Below are 21,819 nucleotides of genomic sequence, written 5' to 3' on the forward strand. Positions count from 1 at the left end.
ATGAGGAGCCTCTGGTGGTGGGGTGTGGCGGGGCTGGTGAGTCTCCTCCTTGGAGAAGCGGGAGGTAAATTTCCGCCCTTGCCCGCAATCACCAACAGGACCTTTATCAAGCAATACATCGACATCCACAACCGCTTCCGCAGCGGAGTCAGCCCCTCTGCCTCCAACATGCTCTATATGGTGAGCTGTTCGAAGGGTTGCCGGCGAGCGGGAGCGGGGATAGGAGGATCGGGGGCGTTGGAGCGGGAAGGCCGCTCCCGCTGTGGAAAACGTGTGGAAAAGAGAAGCTCCCGCCCGCTCGCGTGCCGCCCCCCAGCCGCGAGACCCAAAGAAAAGTTCCCCCGCGGAGGGTGGTACCCCCCGGGGCCGTTAAGTCTTTCGGATTTGTGCTCGCAAAGTGCCTGCGGCAGTGGCGAAAGTCTGTGGGGCCGTCGAGTTCATTGGAGGAGCCTTACGAGGGGGAGAACAAGTATCTCAGGAAAAATAAGGACGGCCCCCAGTTCTTCCAGGAGCCGCAGTTTAATCATTCTTCCAAAGTTATCCCCACCACGATCTGAGATACCCCGGGCTGAAAGGTTGGGGCGGGGGCAAAGTCACTCAGCGAGTTTCCAAGCTTTAACCAGCGACTCTGAACGCGCTGACCTCCACCTAGTTTTGCAGTCCTGGGAAACATGCCCTGATATCAGGAGTTTACTTTTTCCCATACAAGTGGATGGATGCATCTTTTTCACAAGAACATTTTTTTTAATTGTTTGGGTTTAATTAATTCATGTGTATTTTTACACTTTGTATTTTTGTGTATGTATGTGTTGATTTAAATTGAATGCAGTTGTACTATATGCAATTCCCACAGCAAAGGAGCATATACCATGCGGTTGGATCCAGGCGATAGTTAATACATCCTTGCAGGAGAGAGTGTTTCCAGCGCCCTTTAAAGAGGCATTGGTGCAGCACCTCCTGAATAGGCCCTCCCTGGATCCTACCATACTGGACAATTTTTGTCCAGTCTCCCACCTTCCCCCTTTGGGGAAGGTGGTTGAGAAAGTGGTGGCATCACGGCTCCAAAGGGTTCTGGAGGAAACAGATTATCTGGACCCTTATCAGTCAGGTTTCAGGCCCGGTTATGGAACGGAAATGGCATTGGTCGCACTTATGGATGATCTCTGGCGGGAGCAGAATGGTGGAAGCGCGACCATCCTTGCTCTCCTTGATCTCTCAGCGGCTTTTGATACCGTTGACCATGGTATCCTATTGGGATGGCTCAGGGACTTGGGGGTGGGCGGCACAGTCCCGTGCTGGTTCACCTCCTTTCTTCGGGTGATGATAGGGAGTGAGAGGTACCATCCTCGGCCCCTCCTGTGTGGGGTGCCGCAGGGTTCGGTTCTTTCTCCGCTCCTTTTCCACATCTACATGAAACCCCTGGGTGAGATCATCCGTCATCATGGGATGAGGTATCATCAGTATGCTGATGATACTCAATTATATATCTCCATCTCTGGTGAGGTAAGTGATGCCGTGACCGCCCTCTCGTGGTGCCTGGAGGCTGTAAGGGTCTGGATGGGGAACAACAGGCTCCAGCTGAACCCTGGTAAGACAGAGTAGCTGTGGGTTAATGGCTCCTCTGTATCCGGGACGTTATCATTGGTGAGGGATGGGGTAGCACTGCCCCAGACAGACCCAGTGCGTAATTTGGGGGTCCTCCTGGACTCACGGCTCCTGCTTGAAGAGCAGGTGGCAGCCGTGGCCAGGAGGGGTTTTGCACCGCTCCAGGTGGTGTACCAGTTATGCCCTTTCCTGGATCGGGATGCCCTTCGAACAGTCACTCACGCCCTTGTTATCTCCCAGATAGACTACTGCAATGCGGTCTACATGGGGCTACCCTTGAAGAGTATCCAGAAGCTTCAATTGATCCAGAATTCAGCCTGCACGAGCTATTTCTGGGGTCCAAAGAAGGACCCATATAACACCATTGCTCCGTGAGCTGCATTGGGTACCGGTCTGCTTCCGGGTCCAATTCAAGGTGTTAGTTATCACCTTTAAAGCCCTGGCTACCTGAGGGACGGCCTCTCCCCCACGGTTTCAACCCGTCCCACCCGATCACACAGAGAGGGCATGCTCCAGACCCCCTCAGCAAAAGAACTCCGACTAGCAGGGTCCAGAAGGCAGGCCTTCTCTGCTGTAGCCCCCACCCTTTGGAACATCTTGCGCCTGGAGATGAGACAGGCCCCCTCACTCCCAGCCTTTCGGAGGGGCTTGAAGACTTGGCTCTGCCATCTGGCCTGGGGTGGGGAGGGAGGTAATCAGATATGGGATTGGCTAGCCCCCTAGAGGTCTGGTGTTGCTTCCATCAGCCTCTTGGATTTTTCCTTTTTATTCTTTGTAATTGTGTCCTTTTATAAAATTTTAACTCTATATTTATTTATTGTTTTAATATGTTGTAAGCCGCCCAGAGTCCCCCATTGGGGGGAGATGGGTGGGGACAAGTTTAATAAATAAATAAATATTCAGTGAATAAATACAAGAAAAAGAATGCATGTATTTAAGAAAAGGAAATGCAAATTGTTGCACATAAGATTTTCCGTTAGGCAACAACAATCATACGATCATGCATGCTATCAGTGATCCCTGAGCCACATCCAGGAGTTACAATTTGTATCATCAGAAGCACATCTAAGTATCAAAGTGGACAAGCTGCTAGAGGCTTGAAATGCTCCACGATTCTTTCAGAATGTTAACTTTCAGCTGAGCACTGAATCTGGTTGCTGCATCTCAGCCTGAAAAGATTAGCGACTGGCATCTTATAATCAGATGGAGAGGAAGGAATTAGCTTATAACTTCTACACTGGGGAAGTAGATTATTCTATCTCAGGCTGCACCAAAATTTACTTTTCTGATGCCAGTTATTTATAGCTCCCCTCTCTTCATTTTAGGATTAGTTGTCTCTGCCCATTGTGGGAACCTTTTAAAGTTGAAAGATACATAACTTTAATAAGAAATCTCTCAGCACACAGATGGATACCAGAAATAAGCCATAATGAATAGGAGCAATGCTGGTAGTTGTATGCAGTCCACATCTAAGTTTGCCACTGCTGCCATAAAGGAAGGCAGTTACTGATTTCCTAGTGCTAATAGCAAACATGGAGTACTCTATTTAGTATTAAATTTATATGCCACCCATCTCCCACAGAGGGTAACCTGTATAATTACTGCTCTCCCTGCTAATCCACACATCTACCCGTAGAATTGAAATGCATTTAAAAAACCATCATACGTCTGGAATATGCAATCTATGGTAGCATGAAAGGGTAAGGAGGAGGTGATCTAAGTAAAAGCAAAAAAATTTAATACAGTAGTGGTTTCTTAGAGAAAAAGGATTGTGATGATCTTGTCCTAGTTCTGGTAGCTTTTTTCTCTGTTCCTTTAAAAACATGGGAGTTGCCAACATCTGCCACATATCTCTAGGTAATTCATGCACAGTACTATTGGTGATAGTTTACCATGATTTTTCTTTGCATCTGGTAAGCAGAAAGATACCATGCCTGAACATCTCATTCTGGTTCATATTCAGGTTATGATCCACCAAGATAATTGACATTTACTTTGAAATCAGGTTGCTTTGATGTTACGCTTGTATATTTTTTTAATGTACCTACATTCATATCTTTAGATGTATAGAGAGAGGACAGTACTAGGAAGCTTAGAGGAAGCAAAAGTTTGCAGAAGTACAGAAGGTTTATAGAGAAAAGCACATACTCAATAAAGTTGGTGTAAATTCTGGTTTACTAAAATAGAGATAGGGTAAGAACAGAAAGCTGAGAAGAATATCTTGGAAGAAGACTTAGTTGATTAGTTACAGAAGCAGTCCACATTGCAACTGTTTGTTGCACAATCATAAAATCTTCACTGCAGACACATGCTATTCTGCTTCCACATGTAGTTAGTATCTGCACATGCAATTCAAAGCACATATGCATAATTTTTTCTTCCACTTATATGTTAAAATTATAATTTTTATTTTTACAGTATTATTTATAGTTCTAAAAATGCAAAACCCAATTTTATACAGTCATATTACAAATAAGTAAGAATATCTCTGAGAATGTTTTAGTTGTCATATCTTCTAGAATATTCCACATTTTAATAAAAAAAATAATTTGCTTTATATGAACTATGTGCATTGAAATCCCTATTAGTATTCTGATGGGCCTGAGTTTGTGATTTGTGTATTTACTAGAGGGAGATAGCGAAATGTGATTAAAAGCTGTACCTGATAATTTTATCCTTTACAGACATTTGATCTAGCTTTAGCTAGAATTGCTAGAGCATGGGCAAATAAATGTGTTTGGAAACATAATCCTATTCAAAGGTACCATCCTGATCGTAAGTTTAAGCCAACTGGAGAAAATATGTGGTTGGGAAGTGCCAGCCGAAAGCCATTTAATCCTGAGGGTCCAATTAAATCATTTCACAATGAGATAAAATACTACACTTTCGCTACCCATAAGTGCACCAAAGTATGTGGACATTACACCCAGGTAAGATGCATTCTTTTGTGCTCAGGTAGTCCATTGTGACAGTAAATTATGAAATACTGGTTACAGCTGCTTAGTAAAGTTATTATATAAGATTACCTACTTACAAACATAGAATGGTTAAAGGCAACTAAGAAATTCAAAAAGAAGAAAATCTAATTTCAGCTCTAAATATTTGTTTGCTTGATTTGATGCCTCCCAACTCCACCCGACTCTGGGTGGCACACAATACCACGAAACAATATATAACAATATAATATAATATGGCTTTGGGTTTTGGGGCCCACTTTTGCTCAACTTTGTATTGTGTGCCAGTTGCACCCATTCCTAGATCGAGGGGCTCTACTCATGGTCACTCATATCCTAGTCACCTCCCATTTGGACTACTGTAATGTGCTGTACATGCGGCTGCCCTTGAAGAGTATCTGGAAGCTTCAGGTGGTACAGAATGCAGCAGCGTGGGCAGTTACAGTGCATTCGGAAAGTATTCAGACCCCCTTCACTTTTTTCAATTTTCTTATGTAGCAGCCTGATACTACAATCATTCAAATTCGTTTTTTTTCTCATTAATCTACACTCAGTATCCCATAATGACAAAATGAAAACAGAATTTTAGAAATGTCTGTAAATTTATGAAAAAGGAAAAACTGAAATATCACATCGGCATAAGTATTCAGACCCTTTGCAACAACACTTGAAATTTAGCTCAGGTGCTTCCCATTTCTCTTGATCGTTGCTGAGCTGTTTCTACACCTTGATTGGAGTCCACCTGTGGTAAATTAAATTGATTGGACATGATTTTGGAGGGCACATACCTCTCTATAGAAGGTCTCAGAGCTGACAATGCATACTGTATCAGCAAAAGCCTTGAGGTCAAAGGAACTGCCTGCAGGGCTCGGAGACAGGATTATTACAAGGCACAGATCTGGGGAAGGCTACAAAACAAATTCTGCTGCACTGAAGCTTCCCAAGAGCACAGCGGCCTCCATAATTCTCAAATGGAAGAAGTTTGGCACAGCCAGGACTCTTCCACGAGCTCCAGAAGGACAACCATCACTGCAATGCAAGACACATGAAAGCCTGCTTGGAGTTTGCAAAAAAGCACCTGAAGGACTCTCAGACTGTGAGGAAGAAGATTCTCTGGTCTGATGAAACCAAGATGGAACTGTTTGGCCTGAATTCTAAATGTTATGTCTGTAGGAAACCAGGCACTGCTCATCACCTGCCCAATACCATCCCAACAGTGAAGCATGGTAATGGAGCATCATCATGCTGTGGGGGTGTTTTTCAACAGCAGGGACTGGGAGACTGGTCACGGTTGAGGGAAAGCTGAATGGAGCAAAGTACAGAGATGTCCTCAATGAAAACCTGTTCCACAGCGCTCAGGACCTCGGACTGGGCTGAAGGTTCACCTTCCAACATGACAACGATCCTAAGCACACAGCCAAGACAACACAGGAATGGCTTAGGGACAACTCTGTGAATGTCCTAGAGTGGGCCAGCCAGAGCCCTGACTTGAACCCTATTGAACATCTCTGGAGAGACCTGAAAATGGCTGTCCACCAACGGTCCCCATCCAACCTGATTGAGCTTGAGAGGATTTGCAAAGAAGAATGGCAGAAAATCCCCCAATCCAGGTGTGCAAAGCTAGTTGCGTCATACCGAAAAAGACTCGCTGTAATTGCTGCCGAAGGTGCTTCAACAAAGTACTGAGTAAAGGGTCTGAATACTTAAGTACATGTGATATTTCAGTTTTTTCTTTTTAATAAATTTACAGACATTTCTAAACTTCTGTTTTCACTTTGTCATTATGGGGTACTAAGTGTAGATTAATGAGAAAAAAAAATGAATTTGAACGATTGTAGTATCAGGCTGCAACATAACAAAATTGAAAAAAGTGAAGGGGGTCTGAATACTTTCCGAATGCACCATATGTATGTTTCTAGAAAAACACATGTTATACCTCTGTTCCATGAGCTGCATTAGTTACCAGTTTTTCTGGATCCAATTCAAGGTGGTGGTTTTGGTCTGTAAAGCCCTACATGGCATGGGACCAGGCTATTTGAGGGACTGCTTCTCCCTGATTACATCTGTCTGTCCCAGCCCAGAGGGCGGGCTGTGGCTTCTGTCAACTAGGGAACTACGCATGGCAGGTCCTAGGCAGTGGACCTTTTCTGCTTGCTTTACGGAATATTCTCCCTTCTCCCCCACCCCCCACCCATGTAAGGCTGGCTTCATCCCTTTTGACTTTCCAGAAGTCCCTTAAGACCTGATTGTGCCATCAGGCCTGGGGACCCTGGTGAAATATTGAGGTGGCTCCACTGTTATTAACACCTGCTCTTTACCCAGTATTTTTTTTCTTTTAGCTTTATGCTTTTTATAATTTTAAAGATTATTATATAATAATAATGATGGTGATGATGTTAATGATTGTTTTGTAAATACAGTGGTACCTCGGGTCACGAACGCTTCTGTTCACAAACAATTCCGGTCGCAAAATTTTGCCTCCATTCGCGAACGCCGGATCAGGTGACGAACAATATCCACGGCCATTTTCCTGCCCGTGACATGTGGTCCGCGGCCATTTTTCCGCCCGTTACACGTGGTCCGCGGCCATTTTTCCACCCGTTACACGTGGTCCGCGGCCATTTTTCCGCCCGTTACACGTGGTCCGCGGCCATTTTCCCACCCGTGACACGTCGTAGGGAGGGGGACTCTCCCTCCAAGCAATAGCCGCCTCCCTGTCCTCCATGCCAGAATGGATTAACCGTAATTACATTGAACCTTATGGGAAAATTTGATTCGGGTCCCGACCAGAGTCGCAGAACGAATTAAGTTCATGAACCGAGGTACCACTGTACTTTTTTTTAGCTTTGTTGTATGCTGCCCAGAGTCACTTGTTTGTGAGATGGGCGGCCATATAAATTTGACAAATAAATAACAGAACGAACAATAGAACCAGACTTTAACAAAGAAAAGAGAAATGGTGGATCTGGCAAACCCCAAAACGACTCCCACTAGCAACTGGCATCCAACAAAGGGGCACCAATCACCCTAGTCAAGGCCTGGGAGAACAGCCAGGCCTGTATGGCTTTTTGGAACACCAATAGGGTGTGAGCCATCCAGATCTCGGGGAACCTCCTTCCACAGAACAGGTGCTGCAACAGAGAAGGCACGCTTCCTGAGTCCTGATAGATGGCGTTGCTTAATTGAAGGAACCCAGAGTGCACCAATACTGTTAGCTCGAATCAACCAGGCAGACACCATGAGATAACCAATCTCTCAAATAACTGGGTCCCATGCTGTGGAGGGCTTTATAGGTCATAACCAGACATTGAAGCAATTGGCAACCAGTGCAGGTTATGGAGCACAGGTATCACAGCCATACCAAGGCATGCCCATAACTGCTCACACTGCTGCAGTTATGGACCAGTTGAAGATTCCAAGTGGATTTCAAGGGCAGCCCCATGTAGAGTGTGTTGCAATAGTCAAGCTGTGAGGTGATTAGGACATGAGTGACTAAAAGGCCTCCCAATCAAGGAAAAGCTGCAACTGCTGCACCACATGAATCTGTCCAAAGGCTTTCCTGAAGACCCCCAGATTGTGCACCACCCTTGAATGGAGAAGTGCAACCCCCTCCAAGGTCAGAGATGAAATATCCCCAGAACCAGCTAGTCCTGGAGCCCACAATCACTTCATCTTGGTAAGATCGAATTAGAGATAGTTCATCCCCATTCAGGCCTGCACAGCCCCCAGGACCTGCAACAGTATCTCAATAGCCTCAATCAGCCAGCCTGTCAACCCCCGCCAGGTAAACCAGACCAAAAATCAACTCCACAGGAAGGCTACAATTACTTTTATTGAGATTGGCTATAATAACAGAATCTTGAAATTCTATGCTGTGCCTCCTCCCCTTATACCCATGGACAGAAAAGTGTTTGTTTCTTAGCCATTTACACATACTTTATGCTTGTTTTGAACTTTATACCATGTCTTTCTCCTCATTGCTTTGGTAACATCTGGCCTATCTTTATCAAGGTTATCCTCTTACCTCTACAGTTATCATCAGCGTACTGATGATACTAAACCCCAAACTAGTGTATGACCTCACTCAACAGGTTCATGTAGATATTGAATAAGAAGAGAGAGACAATTGAACCCTGTGGTATCCCACACAGGAGGGGCCTAGAGAATGACCTTTCCCACCCACCCCACCCTTCAACCAACAACAACTGGAACTGGCCCTGAAGGAAGCAAGATAATCACTGTAAAGTGGTGCCCCCCATTCCCAATTCCTTGAGCCAGTCCAGAAGGATACCATGGTTGATGGCACTGAAAGCCTCAGAGATCAAGGAGCACAAGATGGATGCACTACTTCCATCCTAGATCTGCCAGAAGTCATCTACAAGCACAATCAAGGCTGTCTCTGTACTAAATATTGGGTTGAAATCCAACTCAAATGGGTCTAGATAATCCACTTTCTCCAGAGTTCACTGCAGCTGCAGTCTGACCAAAAAGGGAAGGTTGGAAACATGGCAGTAGTTATCTAAAACTTGGGGTCCGAGGGGGCATACCACTGCCTCCTTTAAGGCTGGAGGTACCACCTCTCTCACAAAGAGGCAGACACCATAGCCTGGACCCAACTACAGATCACCTCCCTGGCTGCTTTAACAATGCAGAAGAGATCCAAATGCAGCACACAGGTGGCTGAGCTAACAGTGCAGAGAAATCTCTCCAGTTCCTCAGGAGTCACCCATTCAAACTCATCCCAGATCACACAAGACTAAGCCCCAGGCAGTTCAGAGAAATATTGATGTTTCTCTGCCCTTACCCCACAAAGTAATCTCTGATGTGGGCTCTTTCTCATATTTGATCAATCTCTTCTGGCACTTCATCTCTTGGACCTCCTCAGTAAACTAAGGTATGCCCTAAGATCACTACACAGGGAGAAGCTGGATAGGGGTGATGTAGTCCAAGGCCCCAGCCACCCACTCACTCTAGACAGCAACTGAGGCGTCAGCTGAACTGCCTTCTGTACATCCTCAGGAAAAACCTCAAACTCCATTTGGAACCCCATAGAGTCCATCAGTTGCCCTGGGGTGGGCTGATTGAACAGGCCCTATCTCCCTGCAGGAGAGGTTGGCACCAGCAAGTGAGAAAGCAATCAGAGTGATCTGCCCGTGGCAATGGATTGCTGTTAATGTCCTCCGCTACCAGATCACATTACAACTGCCCCAAGACAAAAAATAGATCTACCTTGCAACCCCTGGTATGCTTTGGGCCATCAAAGACAAGTCCATGGTTGCTATGGAGGCCATGAACCCCTCCACCACCCCAGACTCTACACCACCAGCGGGCAGATTGAAATCCTATGCACAGCCTCAGGGACTCTTATCACCACCCCGGCAATGGAATCTAGCTGGCCAAGCAGGGATGATGCTGGGGAGCAAGAAGGTGGTACACTGGCTACCTAGAGCCCGACTTCAGAGAGCCTCACATCTGGTTATTTGCAGAGCCTGCAAGAACTTAAAGATAACAACAGCCCCTCCCCTGCCTGTTGGAGTCTCACCTGATGCCAAACCTGAAAGCCAGGTGGGCACATTTCCAAGAAAAGTACTCCCCCCTCCAGCCCACCCAGATCTTGGGTAGACATATCCAAGATCAAATTATGACTGAAGGCAGCTTTGTTATATACCAACCTGGTGTTCAGCTGGAGCCCAGGGCCACTGATAACCTGGCATCAAGGGTGGAAGCCAGGGGCTGGACAGCAGGAGTGCTTTCAAACAGTAAACTCAAATGTCTCCAAGTGCAGCCTGCCTCCAGATTCCTGCCATGTCTCCCTCTGCCTGTCACTGTCCTGCCTGCCCTCTCAGCTCAGCCTGCCCCACTCCTACCCATTGTCTCCTCCAAGGCCAGGCCACACATATCTATTGCTTCCTTCTACATCCTTTAGCTTCTAGAATTTTCTCTTCACCTCAACCTGTTTAGATTTTTTTTTCCTGAGCAGGTGTGCATAAGTACTAGTTAGTATCAACTTATTTTTATTTTCTAACAATACCACCAAGATATATGTAGAGTCTAGAAGCTGGCACAGAATTGAGTTGCTGCAAAGGTGATCACTTTTTTTTGCATCCTGCTAGCTTTCTATCTATCTATCTATCTATCTATCTATCTATCTATCTATCTATCTATCTATCTATCTATCTATCTATCTAAATGAAATCTGGTGAGTTACAGATTTGCAAAATATTTCAGCCTTGGAGTAGCCCTTTTGAAACATTGTCAGCAATGCAAGCTCTAGAGACTCTCATCAGATCAACAAATATCCACAACTACCCTGTAAATGAATCCTTTCTACCTCTAGTAAGGTGAATACCTCCCCTTGGTATTAAATAGGAAGGAAGGATTTGTTGGAGGCTTTTGTTCTTTTAATTTTCCTGACAGCAGAAGCTGACTGAAAAGTAGGGAGAAAAAAAAAGAAATCCCAGGATGTGAGCTGAATTTTGCAGGATCCATAGGAGGATGTAATCTAACTTCAAGGTTCAGAGATAAAATAATATTAATGTTTGATTTTATTTTGTGTGTGCTCAAGCCTTGTTCACTTTCTTTCAAAACTTGTTTTTTTTCTGAAGTTTTATGTCCATCTTGGATGAAACTATCCACTATTCCTTGTTTACATTTGCTGCTTGAATCCTAATCCTTTTTCTGTAAGCCTAACACTTACTATGTTTTCTTTAAAGTTGTATATATAATAAACCAAATAAATACTGTGTTAAACAAACATACCAGTTTGTCTTGGAGGATTGTAATCTGGTGACATGCTTTAAAGGACCTAGGTTTCTCCAAATGGGCTACCAGTTCCTAGGCTTAAGGTATTTTTGTGTTCCTCAGTCTTATTCTGTAACATTGAATGAGATGCTTGATTTTGTGGGGTGGGGATGGGAAAGTAGAGGCAAGAAATACCAGTTGAAGGCTCTTTTTATCAAGTAACCTACTCTTGTGATCCTGAGATAAACACATTTTTCAGTTGGTCAGAGTAGAACTGCTTCTTATGCAGATCTACTTAATATTTTTAAAATCATGTCCTTGGCCAAATTTTCTGCAAGTTGGGTGATGATCCCACCTACTCTTGTGATCCTGGGATGAAAAACAGAACAGCAGCAGTCGTTTCCATGTTCCCATTGTTTTCTATGGCTGGAACGCTCAAGCTGTTTCAAGTTTTGTTCCAGTGGAATACAACCAGATTGAAATATTTTGATGGAACACTTTAAACAGGGATTGTTGGTTTCAACCTCAAAAAAAATATTTTGTTTTAGGCAGAACTTAAATAATTATAGAGAAACTTTTGGCCAAATGCAGATCAAAATAGGGAGAGATTGGAGAGAAACTTAAATTATTTAACATTTCTTTTTCAGGTTGTTTGGGCTGCTTCATACAAAGTTGGCTGTGCTATTGTTTTCTGCCCTTACATGGATGGAAAGAAAAAAAATAATAACATTCTTGTGTGTAATTACGGTCCAGCGTAAGTTAACAGATACAAAATAAATTTGAAATTGTGTTCATACATTTACATATGTTATCTTGAACAATTTAATTTATTTTCAGTTGTATTACTGTCTATTAATTTTAAATGTTGTAATTTGACATATATTTTTATTAATTCAGCTGGTGAGTTATAGGGAGACTATATAGAAAATTTTCAAACCATGCAAGAACATGACTAGAATTATATTCAGTTATTTCAAAGCTATATCTTAACCTTATATAAGCTTATAAGTTAACGTAATCTCTCTTTGAGAGAGGCCATACTTCAGTGTTAGAATGCATACTGTATTTTATATAGAAGATCCCAAGTTCAGTTGCTGGTATGCAAAAGTTACTAAGAGTGAATCTCTTAACTCTGTGAATCAGTGCGAAGAGGCTCCTCTTTATTAGCTCTGAATGCACTGTTAAGCAGCTTCATGCATCTGATAAATATATTTCAGTTCTAGGAAAAAGAGATGTCAAGATAAATGTTATTGGGTATTTTTTTCACTCCAAAAGTTTACTTGAATTGTTTTGCTATTTTATTTTGTAAACCTTTTCCTACTGTTAAAACAGGGAAAAGTTTCTATTTTATAAAACTCCAAATTTGATTCTATCAGATTTCCTACCTATCACATTTTTGCACCTCTAGTGCCTAGCTGGTACTATTCTCAACTGCGCCAAGAGGGAGGAAAGTATGCACTTGTGATGGTGGAAGAACATGTTCAAATATTTCCCCAATTTGCCCACCAGGTATTTAATAGATTGAACAAGGGCAATAAAAGAATAGAACTGATGAGGTCTTGGATCATGAAATGAGGAGATTAAACCTTTCTAACCTTCCCCACTGACGTTGTGCAACACAAAGAAAGAGAGCCTCAGTGAGCCTGTTGTGAAGAAAATGCTCAGTGTATGTGACAAAGAGAGGGAAAAAAGCTGTAAGGTTGTGAGGAGAGGAAGGCTATGGATATTGGAGAACAGTAGGACAAAGTGAATGTCACCCCAACTCTTATAATCAGTCCTCAGCTTATCAAATACAGCTTTGAGTCTGGGGCAAAGAGCCAGAGCAAGCAGGGTATCTTAATAGGAAATTTGATAAACTATTAAAGGTATTTTTGGCTTTCAGCAGCAATTACCAATAGGCCTTGAGTGAACTTTCTGCAGAATAGAGGAAGTCACGGGAAGAGCACTACAAAGAGCAGAGTTTGGAGCATTTGATATTTCATGTGGAGGAAGGGAGTATATTTCAGAACATGCACCATACATGTTAGGTCAACTCCTAGAATCCAAATTAAACCATTCCCAACAAATGGCTATATTTTGCTTAAAGAGAAACAGTGTGAGTCCTCCATCACATGAGGCAAGTGATTTCACTGTGGCATTAACCCAATTTAAATAGTTTTAATCCCAATATAGATTCTTTTAAAAAGATACTATAATTGTACTGAAGAAAAAAAAACATCTAGAATTCATTCTAATTAATTCCCATGTGAGGCTATTAATTCACATATGTATATTTTAATTTGTCTTTCTGTTTTATTGCTACAGTTTCTTCCATTACACAAAATTATGAAATATCCTTTCATTTTCTGGTATTTGCAAAACTGAACGTACTTCTTTTGCATTGCTGACTGAATGGTAGAATGGAATGCATCTATTATTTTAGGATTACTAGTCACATCTTGAGACCAATTACTATTCTCTAATTCATATGTTACTGTGAGAAAAATGAATCTTTGGGTGAAAAAGACAAGTTTTTAGAGGCCTCAGATGAATGGGATCACCTTAATAAGATTGAAACATAAAGGCATGTGGAAGCATCCTTGAAGCTGATGTGAACCAGGCCAGTTGTAAACTCCTTATCACAAACATTCCCATAGCAACGTGGGCATCTGCCCTGAGGGAGGATGCCTTCTTCCTGGCATTTGGCACCTTGAACGAATTTGTGTCTTCTTCTCTGTGACACTATTGTTTTACTAGCAGTTAACAGATAACAGAGGGGCAGAGAGTAACTTGAGAACTATTGCCTATTTAGGTATGCCTGCATCATCATATGAATATGTATGTGTATACGTTCTTTTTCCCTTCCCCTTCTTGTAGAACTGTATAAATATCAGAACATCCATTTTGCCTGTAGGGGAGTGCCTCCCACTAACTTCTGGTGGGGTCCCCCTCCAGTACGTACTGCTCAATAAACACTGCAGTGAAGCCTTGATTATTCTGCATTTGTGTCCTGCGTTTTGATCCCACATTACAGTAAGCCAGCAAACCTCTGGAACTATCTACTCATAGGAAAAGTTCTGCATGATTTTTTTTTTTTAATGTATAATGAAGTGACTTGTGTGATTTCAAATTGCAGTCTATGTGTTGGCACTATAGCATCTGTGGGCACAAGTGTATCTGTCATTCCAAAAAACATTAAACAAGCAAACAGTAAATTGTTATTTTTTTTAAAAAATCAGAATATTTGCAAGGGATATGACTTTTTAGCAGTATCGCACAAGATAACTGAAATTCTGTAAGATGTACCATGAGATCTAAAACTTGTGCAAGATGTCACAACGTTCTGGCATTCTTGTTTGGGATCTTCTGGTAAGGTCACTAAGATCTCATGACATTTTGAGCTAAGTTTTCAGTTTAGCTTTGTCTACTTTATAACGTTTAGTATGATTAAGAATATATTCATCCACTTTTTTTTTAGGGGCAATTATGCAGGAGTACGCCCTTATAAAGAGGGAAGACCATGTAGTAACTGTCCAAAAGGAGACACTTGTAAAGACAATCTCTGTAGTAAGTACAAATCTGAATGAAATAGTAGGAGGGGAAAAAAAGGATTCTTATACATACAATATATTAAAATCATTTTGATATTCAGTCTTGTCAGGTTTTATTGTTTTGGGCACAGCAGTGGTATTTTTCTCCTCTTTAGAAAAAAGTTAATATTTGAACTTTGATGCATTGCTGTAAGAGATGTAGATACAGATTTTCCAGTCTGTATGGCCTATAGGAGGGAGGTACATTGGATCTGGGTACTACAGAGTACATATCTGTCCATTCCCCAAATGAGCAGTTTATAGAAATAGGGGTAAACATTCTATTCTATCAGTTTGACAGTTCTGCTTGTATTTTAAACAATGATTAATGGGCATTCACTGCTACCACTACTTAATGTGATATTCATTCCTATAAGAAATGTAAATGGATCAAGGGAAAATATTTCTAAAAGCTTTAACACGCTTGTCTTAACCATGTTTATTTTTAAAAACAGGAAATCCTGAACGTGACAAAGAAAACAGCAAGCGTATGTATTACAATTGCTTTTTATATTTTAAATTTACTTTTAAAAGAAGATCATTAATTCTATCTCTTTTTTTTAAAAACCTAGGTTATTCACGATGGTATCCACCATTTGAAAGCCGGATTATATGTGATCCATCTTGCATTGCTGTTGCAGTTTTAAGGCCATTGTTAATGTTTCTGGCATTTGCAGTTGTTTATTACTTACAAATCCAGTATCCAAGTTTAAGTTTTTCGAAATAATCTTCAGTGTACTATATACACAAAACTGTCTCTGATGACTTTGGTTAATTATCAGATTACATTTACATAAATTGTTAACTTTATTTTCCTGTTCTGTGTTTTAAAAGTAGATTTGGTTCACTGTTTTTACGCAATTTTGTCAAATTCTCAAGGCTTTTTAATTCAGATGATACTAATATAAAGTAAAATATATTTAATACGTTCCATGTTATGTAAACATGTATATTAAAACAAGTAAGTTGTGACTAATAAATGCTAATGTGATAAATTGCACATACCTGCTGTATATGTATTGTTCCCAACTCCTTTTAACTCAAGTATGTATGATTGCACTAAGAATCACGTTCAGGAGGCACTTGCGTATGATTATTGACTAGGGCACAGTTGTGTGGCTCAGGGTTGCTCGGGCACTGCATTTAGATCTGGCAAGTCACAAAGTCAGGAGCCATTAATTTGATTACTATACTAATAAAGGCGTTCTTAATACTGACAAAAAGTTTGATAAAAGCAATATTGACATTCTGAATTATACTCTGCATATCATATGTACATGCATTTATTGCTCTTGTTCATACCCACTACCGGTATGTGCTTCCCTATCTTCTCATTACATGCAGGACAAAAAATGTCTAAGCCTCCCAGGAAACCTGTAAGTACCACAGGCAATGAATTAGAGAACTATATTTCAAACAGAAAATTATTGTATTTAAATAGGCTTCTGAGGTTTACTGGTTTTTTTATAAAATCTAGTTATTTGTGGAAAAGAGACACCTAACTGACTCTTTGAGCTCAGAATACATTTAGTAACACCCATACCAGCTAAAATTGTTGCAAACAGTGAGTTGGTATATAAGGTACAACAAATTACAATATCTAAGGATCAAATTTGGCTGCTCTCTGTGTGTTATTTATTTATTTATTTATTTTTCGAATTTGTGTGCCACCCATCTCCCCCAATGTGTTAGATTCAGTCTACATCATGGGCCTGTTTCTATAATCCAATCCAACATCTTTGATATAAAAGAAAGGCTTGTATTTTCTGTATAATGACTTTACCATGTTTTCCCTATATGTATGCAGCCTCAGCCTGGCTGACCTGGCATAAAACTATCTTCTATATGATTTTTTTTTTTTTATCTGCGCTCAGTCGTTACCGACTCTGCAGTGACTGCTTGGACGAGTCCTTTTGCAGTTTTCAAGGCAAGGTGTTTCGGAAGTGGTTTGCCAGAGCCTCCTTCCTAGAGCAGAGCCCAGCTGGTGAGCGCAGGAGGCGGGGTTTCCGTTGCTTCACGCCCTTTTCAGGCACGCACGGTTTTTCGTGCTTACTGGCAACTGTTCCCCACTCCTTTTTGCAAGGCGCCGCCAGCATTTTTCCTACCACCGGAGTGAGAGTACCCATTTATCTACTCACGTGTTTTCGAACTGTTGGGTTTACAGGAACTGGGGAGGAAACAGGAGCTCACCCTGCTACCGTGAAGGCTGGACTCAAACCGCTGAAGCATCAACCATTTCTGTCCGGCAACTTTCGGCATCATTAAGCCGCTGCGCCACCGCATCCCCCTCTATATGATTACATGGCCAATACTAATAAACAGACATTTATGGCTTTATTTCCTTGAAAAAGAAACTGAAACATCAAACAAGAACTGTAGAAGGCTAGAAGAAAGCATGAAAACTAACACAGATACCTTGAGCTATGGAGTACAGATAGTCCTCATTTAGTGACCACAATTGGGACTGGCAATTTGGTCATTAAGTGACACAGTCACTAAGTGGAAAATTATGTGACCATGACTGTGCTTATGATTTTACTTCAGCTTTCCTTTTCCCCACCCCCCCACCCTTTGGAATACTCACCCAGGTGCTGGAATAATTAACAAGAAGGGAATATTTGTTTTTACATTCATTGGAAAGGAAGGGATTACAAGAGAGTAATGAGGCACACAATGGGGAATATGAATCGAAAGGAATGCACTAGTACTGCTGTTTGCCTAGCATGCTCAGAGCTCCCAGTTTCCTATTTATATAGCTCATCTTGGGACACAGATACACTAGGGTCCTTTCCAGCTACTTCAAAAAGAACTTTCAACTGATGATATTTCATGGCCTTAGCTGTATTGAGAAGATAAGCTGAGAAATCTGGCTCAGCTCATATATTTGGAAGTACAGGAAAATAATGGAACTTGCAGGTGGCCTATTTCCCCATTTGCAAGAAGTCTTGCCTCGTTATGCCTTCTAGAGTTAAGGTCTTTCAAGGAGAAAGGTGACGAAGGTTTTTCAGTCCCTTCACTAGAACTGAGGGGGTTGGGATATGACCAGGTAAAAACATATATGAAATAAAGATGTGGGTGGAGGAGGTACAAAAAATTTATTTTCTTTTTGTGTAGAATGGAGTGAGAAGACCTGTTGTATCAGACAATGCAATGATTTTTATTCTTAATCCTCAGTAACAAAGTTGACAAGTTGGTAACTGTATATGAAGGAGACGTGGTGGCATATGATGTTGCAGAATGAATATTTGCCTGTTGATTGAGTGATTATATGCCATCAAGTTCATGTTGACTCTTACAATCACATAGAAAGATCTCCAGGATCATGTGATCCCAACCTGGCTCTTTAAGTCTTCCAACATTGCACCCATTGCTACTGTAATCAAATCCATCCATCTTACTGCTGATTGTTCTCTTCTCTTTCCTTTTACTTATCCCAGCATTGTGGACTTCTCAAATGAATTGCATAATGTGTCCAAAATATGATAATTTGAGCCTGCTCATTTATTTTATTTATTTTATTTTATTTTATTTTATTTCATTTATACATAGACTTATCCCCGCCCATCTCCCTGCAATGGGGGACTCTGGGCAGCTTACATCAAGTTAAAACAATAAATACATGATTAAAATTTATAAAAAAACAAACACATCTACACAGATGGAAAGAAGAGAAGGAAGAAAAATCCAAGAGGCTGATGGAAGCCACACTAGGCCTCTAGTGTGATCCCATTTGTGCCTTAAGTGAGGACTCTGAACTTCTTTTATGATCCATTTCTTTGTTTTCTTCACAATTAAAAATAGTATTCCTAAGAAACTTCTCCAGCACCAGATTTCAAAAGTGTCAATACTGTTTCTATCCTATTTTTCAAAGTCCAATTTTCATCTCCATAACATATCACAGGAAAAATAATTGCTTGCATGATTCTGGTCTTTGATTGCTTCTCAGCCTTTTGGCTAAGATCAAGTGTAGTGATTCTGATCTTTGTAAGTAGAGATACATCACAACATCTGAGTATTTTTTCCAAAGCCTTCATTGCTACCCTACTAAGTGTTAGTCTGTGGCAGTGTTGTCCAAACTTGGCCACTTTAAGATGAGTGGACTTCAACTCCCAGAAATCCCCAGCCAGCCATGCTGGTTGGGGAATTCTGGGAGTCGAAGTCCACTCATCTTAAAGTGGCCAAGTTTGGACAACACTGGTCTATGGCATATTTTGATTGCTGATTCTTTTACTGTTGATAGGCAATCCTAAAAAAACAAGCTACCCACTACTTCAATATTCTCATTGTCAGTTCTAAGACTGATTGCTGAATCTGTTGTCATTATTTTATATTTAATCTTATCCCATTTTTTCACTCATCACTAGAGCTTCCAGATCATTATATTTTAAGCTATCGGAGTAGTATCATCAGCATGTCACCAATTCATTTCATTTAATAATCTTACTGTTTTGGTCCATTATAGACTTTCAATAGATTATATTTCTCATCTTAACCTGTTACTATAAAAAAGTAATAAAATAATGTACATTAAAACCCTGTTTACATAGTTTCAAAATATTATGTAAAGAGAATAATAGTATGTGGAACTAATTTTGTTTAAAGCAGGAAATTTGTGTCTCAGGAGGTCAAGGTTTCTATCTTCCTAGCACTTTTATGGAATATCCAACTGATGTCATCAAATTTGAGTTCCACTGTTTTTATATTATCCCATGAATTTCACCTCCCCCAGATCTGTTTGACATTTATGTAATAACATGCAATTGCAGTAAAGCACTATTCTTATTTTTCAAGGATTTTCACATTCTTTAATTAAACTCCTCCTATTTACAAGTTCATATGTTTGCTGCTGCTTATTGATTCCAGCTGTAGGGTAATGAGAAGCATGTTAATTGCATCATGAATAGACTGTCTGAATTGCCCCCAACATAGTTTCTGTTTTCTCAGTATGGTAGGCTTTAATTACTGCTTCCTCTAATTATTTTCATTGTATAGAAATAAACAGAATATATCAATAATTAAAGCTCCTAGTTCAAACAAAAACAGAAAATCTCACTGGAGCAATTCATAGATGCTATTCAAGGGCAATCAATAGTCTCTTCATTATCAGTTTGATCTGGAAGCAGTTGGCTGAACGTGGAAAAAATAACATTTTAATTGAAGCAGCAACCAAGATCCTTATTGACTGGGACTTTACATGTGAATAAAGAACATAAAAAACAAAAGAACGATTACAGAGCACTGTATTATGTGGCAATGTCCATTCCTCATGGACAAGAGGAATGGGCATTGCCACATAATATAGTGCTCTGCAATCTTTGTAGTAATCTGATAGAGACTTGCTTATCACAAGCCATAGCTTAGCAGAAGAGGTAAACCTAACTTTTCCATTTGACAGGCATTCTGAGCAACCTGAGGACAAAAACAAATGTGGAAAATTTCTGTAGAAAGGAAAAATAATTTTTTTGCAGGATAAATTTGAGAGGAGAAATTTAGCGTTCTTGTTTTTTTAATTTTGATAATATTTTGTTTATATACTTGTAGGAAAAATTATGGGTATATCCCACTATAGAGTTTGTTGTGAGCAGATCCCATTCCAAGTTAATGGACAATTTGATAATGCATTTGGTTTTAGGCCAGAATTCATAATGAGTTTGTAAAATACCAAGCACCACTTAATACATTGCTCAAACACCTCTCGTTTTTTTTTTCTTTCGTCATCTTTCCTGTTTACTTATTTCTGACTGTTGATGCAACTCTTTCCTGCTGCTATATACAGTAAGTTTTAAACTAGTTTTCTTCTGAATACAAGTTTTAATATAAGAGCAACAGGAGTCTATGCATTAGACAAAAAAGGACAATGTTAATATATTGTGATACTGTGAGATACTAAAGATTCAAAAAAGAGCATCATTCAGATTCTTATGTGAATAGAGGATTTATGATTCCATTTCCATGCCTGGTACAGAAGATCAACACTTTATACAGGTCTATGTGAATAAGCCCTACAATACTAATTTTAATATAGCGTGAAGCCAGCAGCCAGCAGCATGTGTCTAATGGCAGTAAAGGTTCACTTTGTGACAAGGTGGTCATTCATCAGTGGAAGGGAAATGAACAGTTCACTCAGGTGGACTACAACTCGGGCAAGAATCAGAGCCTTTTATCTTTTATCTAGGATGTGGTCAAAAAAGTCAAGTTGGTAGCCAAATTGGTGTGATCGAAGGTGTGTTCCGTAAAAAATGGGCAGAGTTTTGATCGCGCCATTACAACCGCCATCTTGACTTTTTTTTCATACCTTGCAGACGCCCCTGTAATTAAATGAGCCTTAAATCATTGTTAGATACATTGGTTTTAAAGGAATATTTCCCTCCTTAAGCTGACGTTATTCTTCCACAGCTTCAAGGCATACAAACCTGGTAAAGCTTCTCAGTCAGTATCTTCAAAGCAAGTCATGATGTGTTACAGATGTGAGGTAACTTTGGGGATGCTTTGGGCTTTGGGGATGATGGGAGATACAGGATGCCCCCTCCTCTTTGGTCACTAGCTAGCCTCCTCCCCAACCATTTCTCTCTCATTATGATGTCAACACAAACTTACTGTCCTTTGGCATCATTGTAGCTAATTATGGATACCTCTGCTAATCATCTACCCTCCCCTTATCATCCTTTTGACAGCTATTTGTCTCTAGATTTCCAGAACATGAGAGGAGAGGAGACCTTCACTATTTCATTAGGGGAAAAAGAGGGAGTACATTGGCCCTGTTTTCTGATACAATTCAGAATATTGTTATAGCAGAATAGGGCCAACGTGCTCCTTCTTCTTCCCTTAACTCTAAGTAGAAACACTCTATAGAGCAACACTTTCTGATAAGTCCCACTTGAAAACTTTATTTGAAAATGTATTAAGATATAGTAATCTTTCACAGATTTATAAAAAAGCTGAAGATATAA

At 40.8% G+C, this 21,819-nt stretch overlaps 1 protein-coding gene and 1 pseudogene across 2 annotated transcripts; both read left to right on the plus strand.

Annotated features, from left to right (window-relative positions):
• LOC103055973 (GLIPR1-like protein 1) lies at positions 1 to 15,596 on the plus strand. 2 transcript variants are annotated; one of them, XM_015891160.2, is made up of 6 exons: positions 1 to 180; positions 4,290 to 4,535; positions 11,948 to 12,054; positions 14,758 to 14,846; positions 15,325 to 15,357; positions 15,442 to 15,596. In XM_015891160.2, the coding sequence occupies exons 1-6, from the start codon at positions 1 to 3 to the stop codon at positions 15,594 to 15,596; spliced, it is 810 nt and encodes a 269-aa protein (XP_015746646.2). The 2 variants fall into 2 exon arrangements, with proteins under 2 accessions (XP_015746646.2, XP_087997663.1); XM_088141537.1 differs by having other exon boundaries at positions 15,325 to 15,596.
• Positions 15,597 to 18,803: 3,207 nt separating this feature from the next.
• Positions 18,804 to 18,914, plus strand: LOC112542992 (U2 spliceosomal RNA; annotated as a pseudogene).
• The last annotated feature ends 2,905 nt before the right edge of the window (positions 18,915 to 21,819 follow it).

This window comes from Python bivittatus, unplaced genomic scaffold (genome assembly GCF_059951505.1).
Source record: "Python bivittatus isolate LINGU-HERP-01145 unplaced genomic scaffold, Pbiv_v1 ctg000330_np1212, whole genome shotgun sequence".
NCBI lineage: Eukaryota > Metazoa > Chordata > Lepidosauria > Squamata > Pythonidae > Python > Python bivittatus.

What these genes read in the sequence shown, in the direction of transcription:
- LOC103055973 (XM_088141537.1), top strand. Translation starts at nt 1, where the DNA reads ATGAGGAGCCTCTGGTGGTGGGGTGTGGCGGGGCTGGTGAGTCTCCTC. An exon ending in TATGTGGACATTACACCCAG is followed by an intron (nt 4,536 to 11,947) that starts GTAAGATGCATT and finishes TTTCTTTTTCAG; the next exon opens with GTTGTTTGGGCTGCTTCATA. An exon ending in TTGTAAAGACAATCTCTGTA is followed by an intron (nt 14,847 to 15,324) that starts GTAAGTACAAAT and finishes TTTTAAAAACAG; the next exon opens with GAAATCCTGAACGTGACAAA.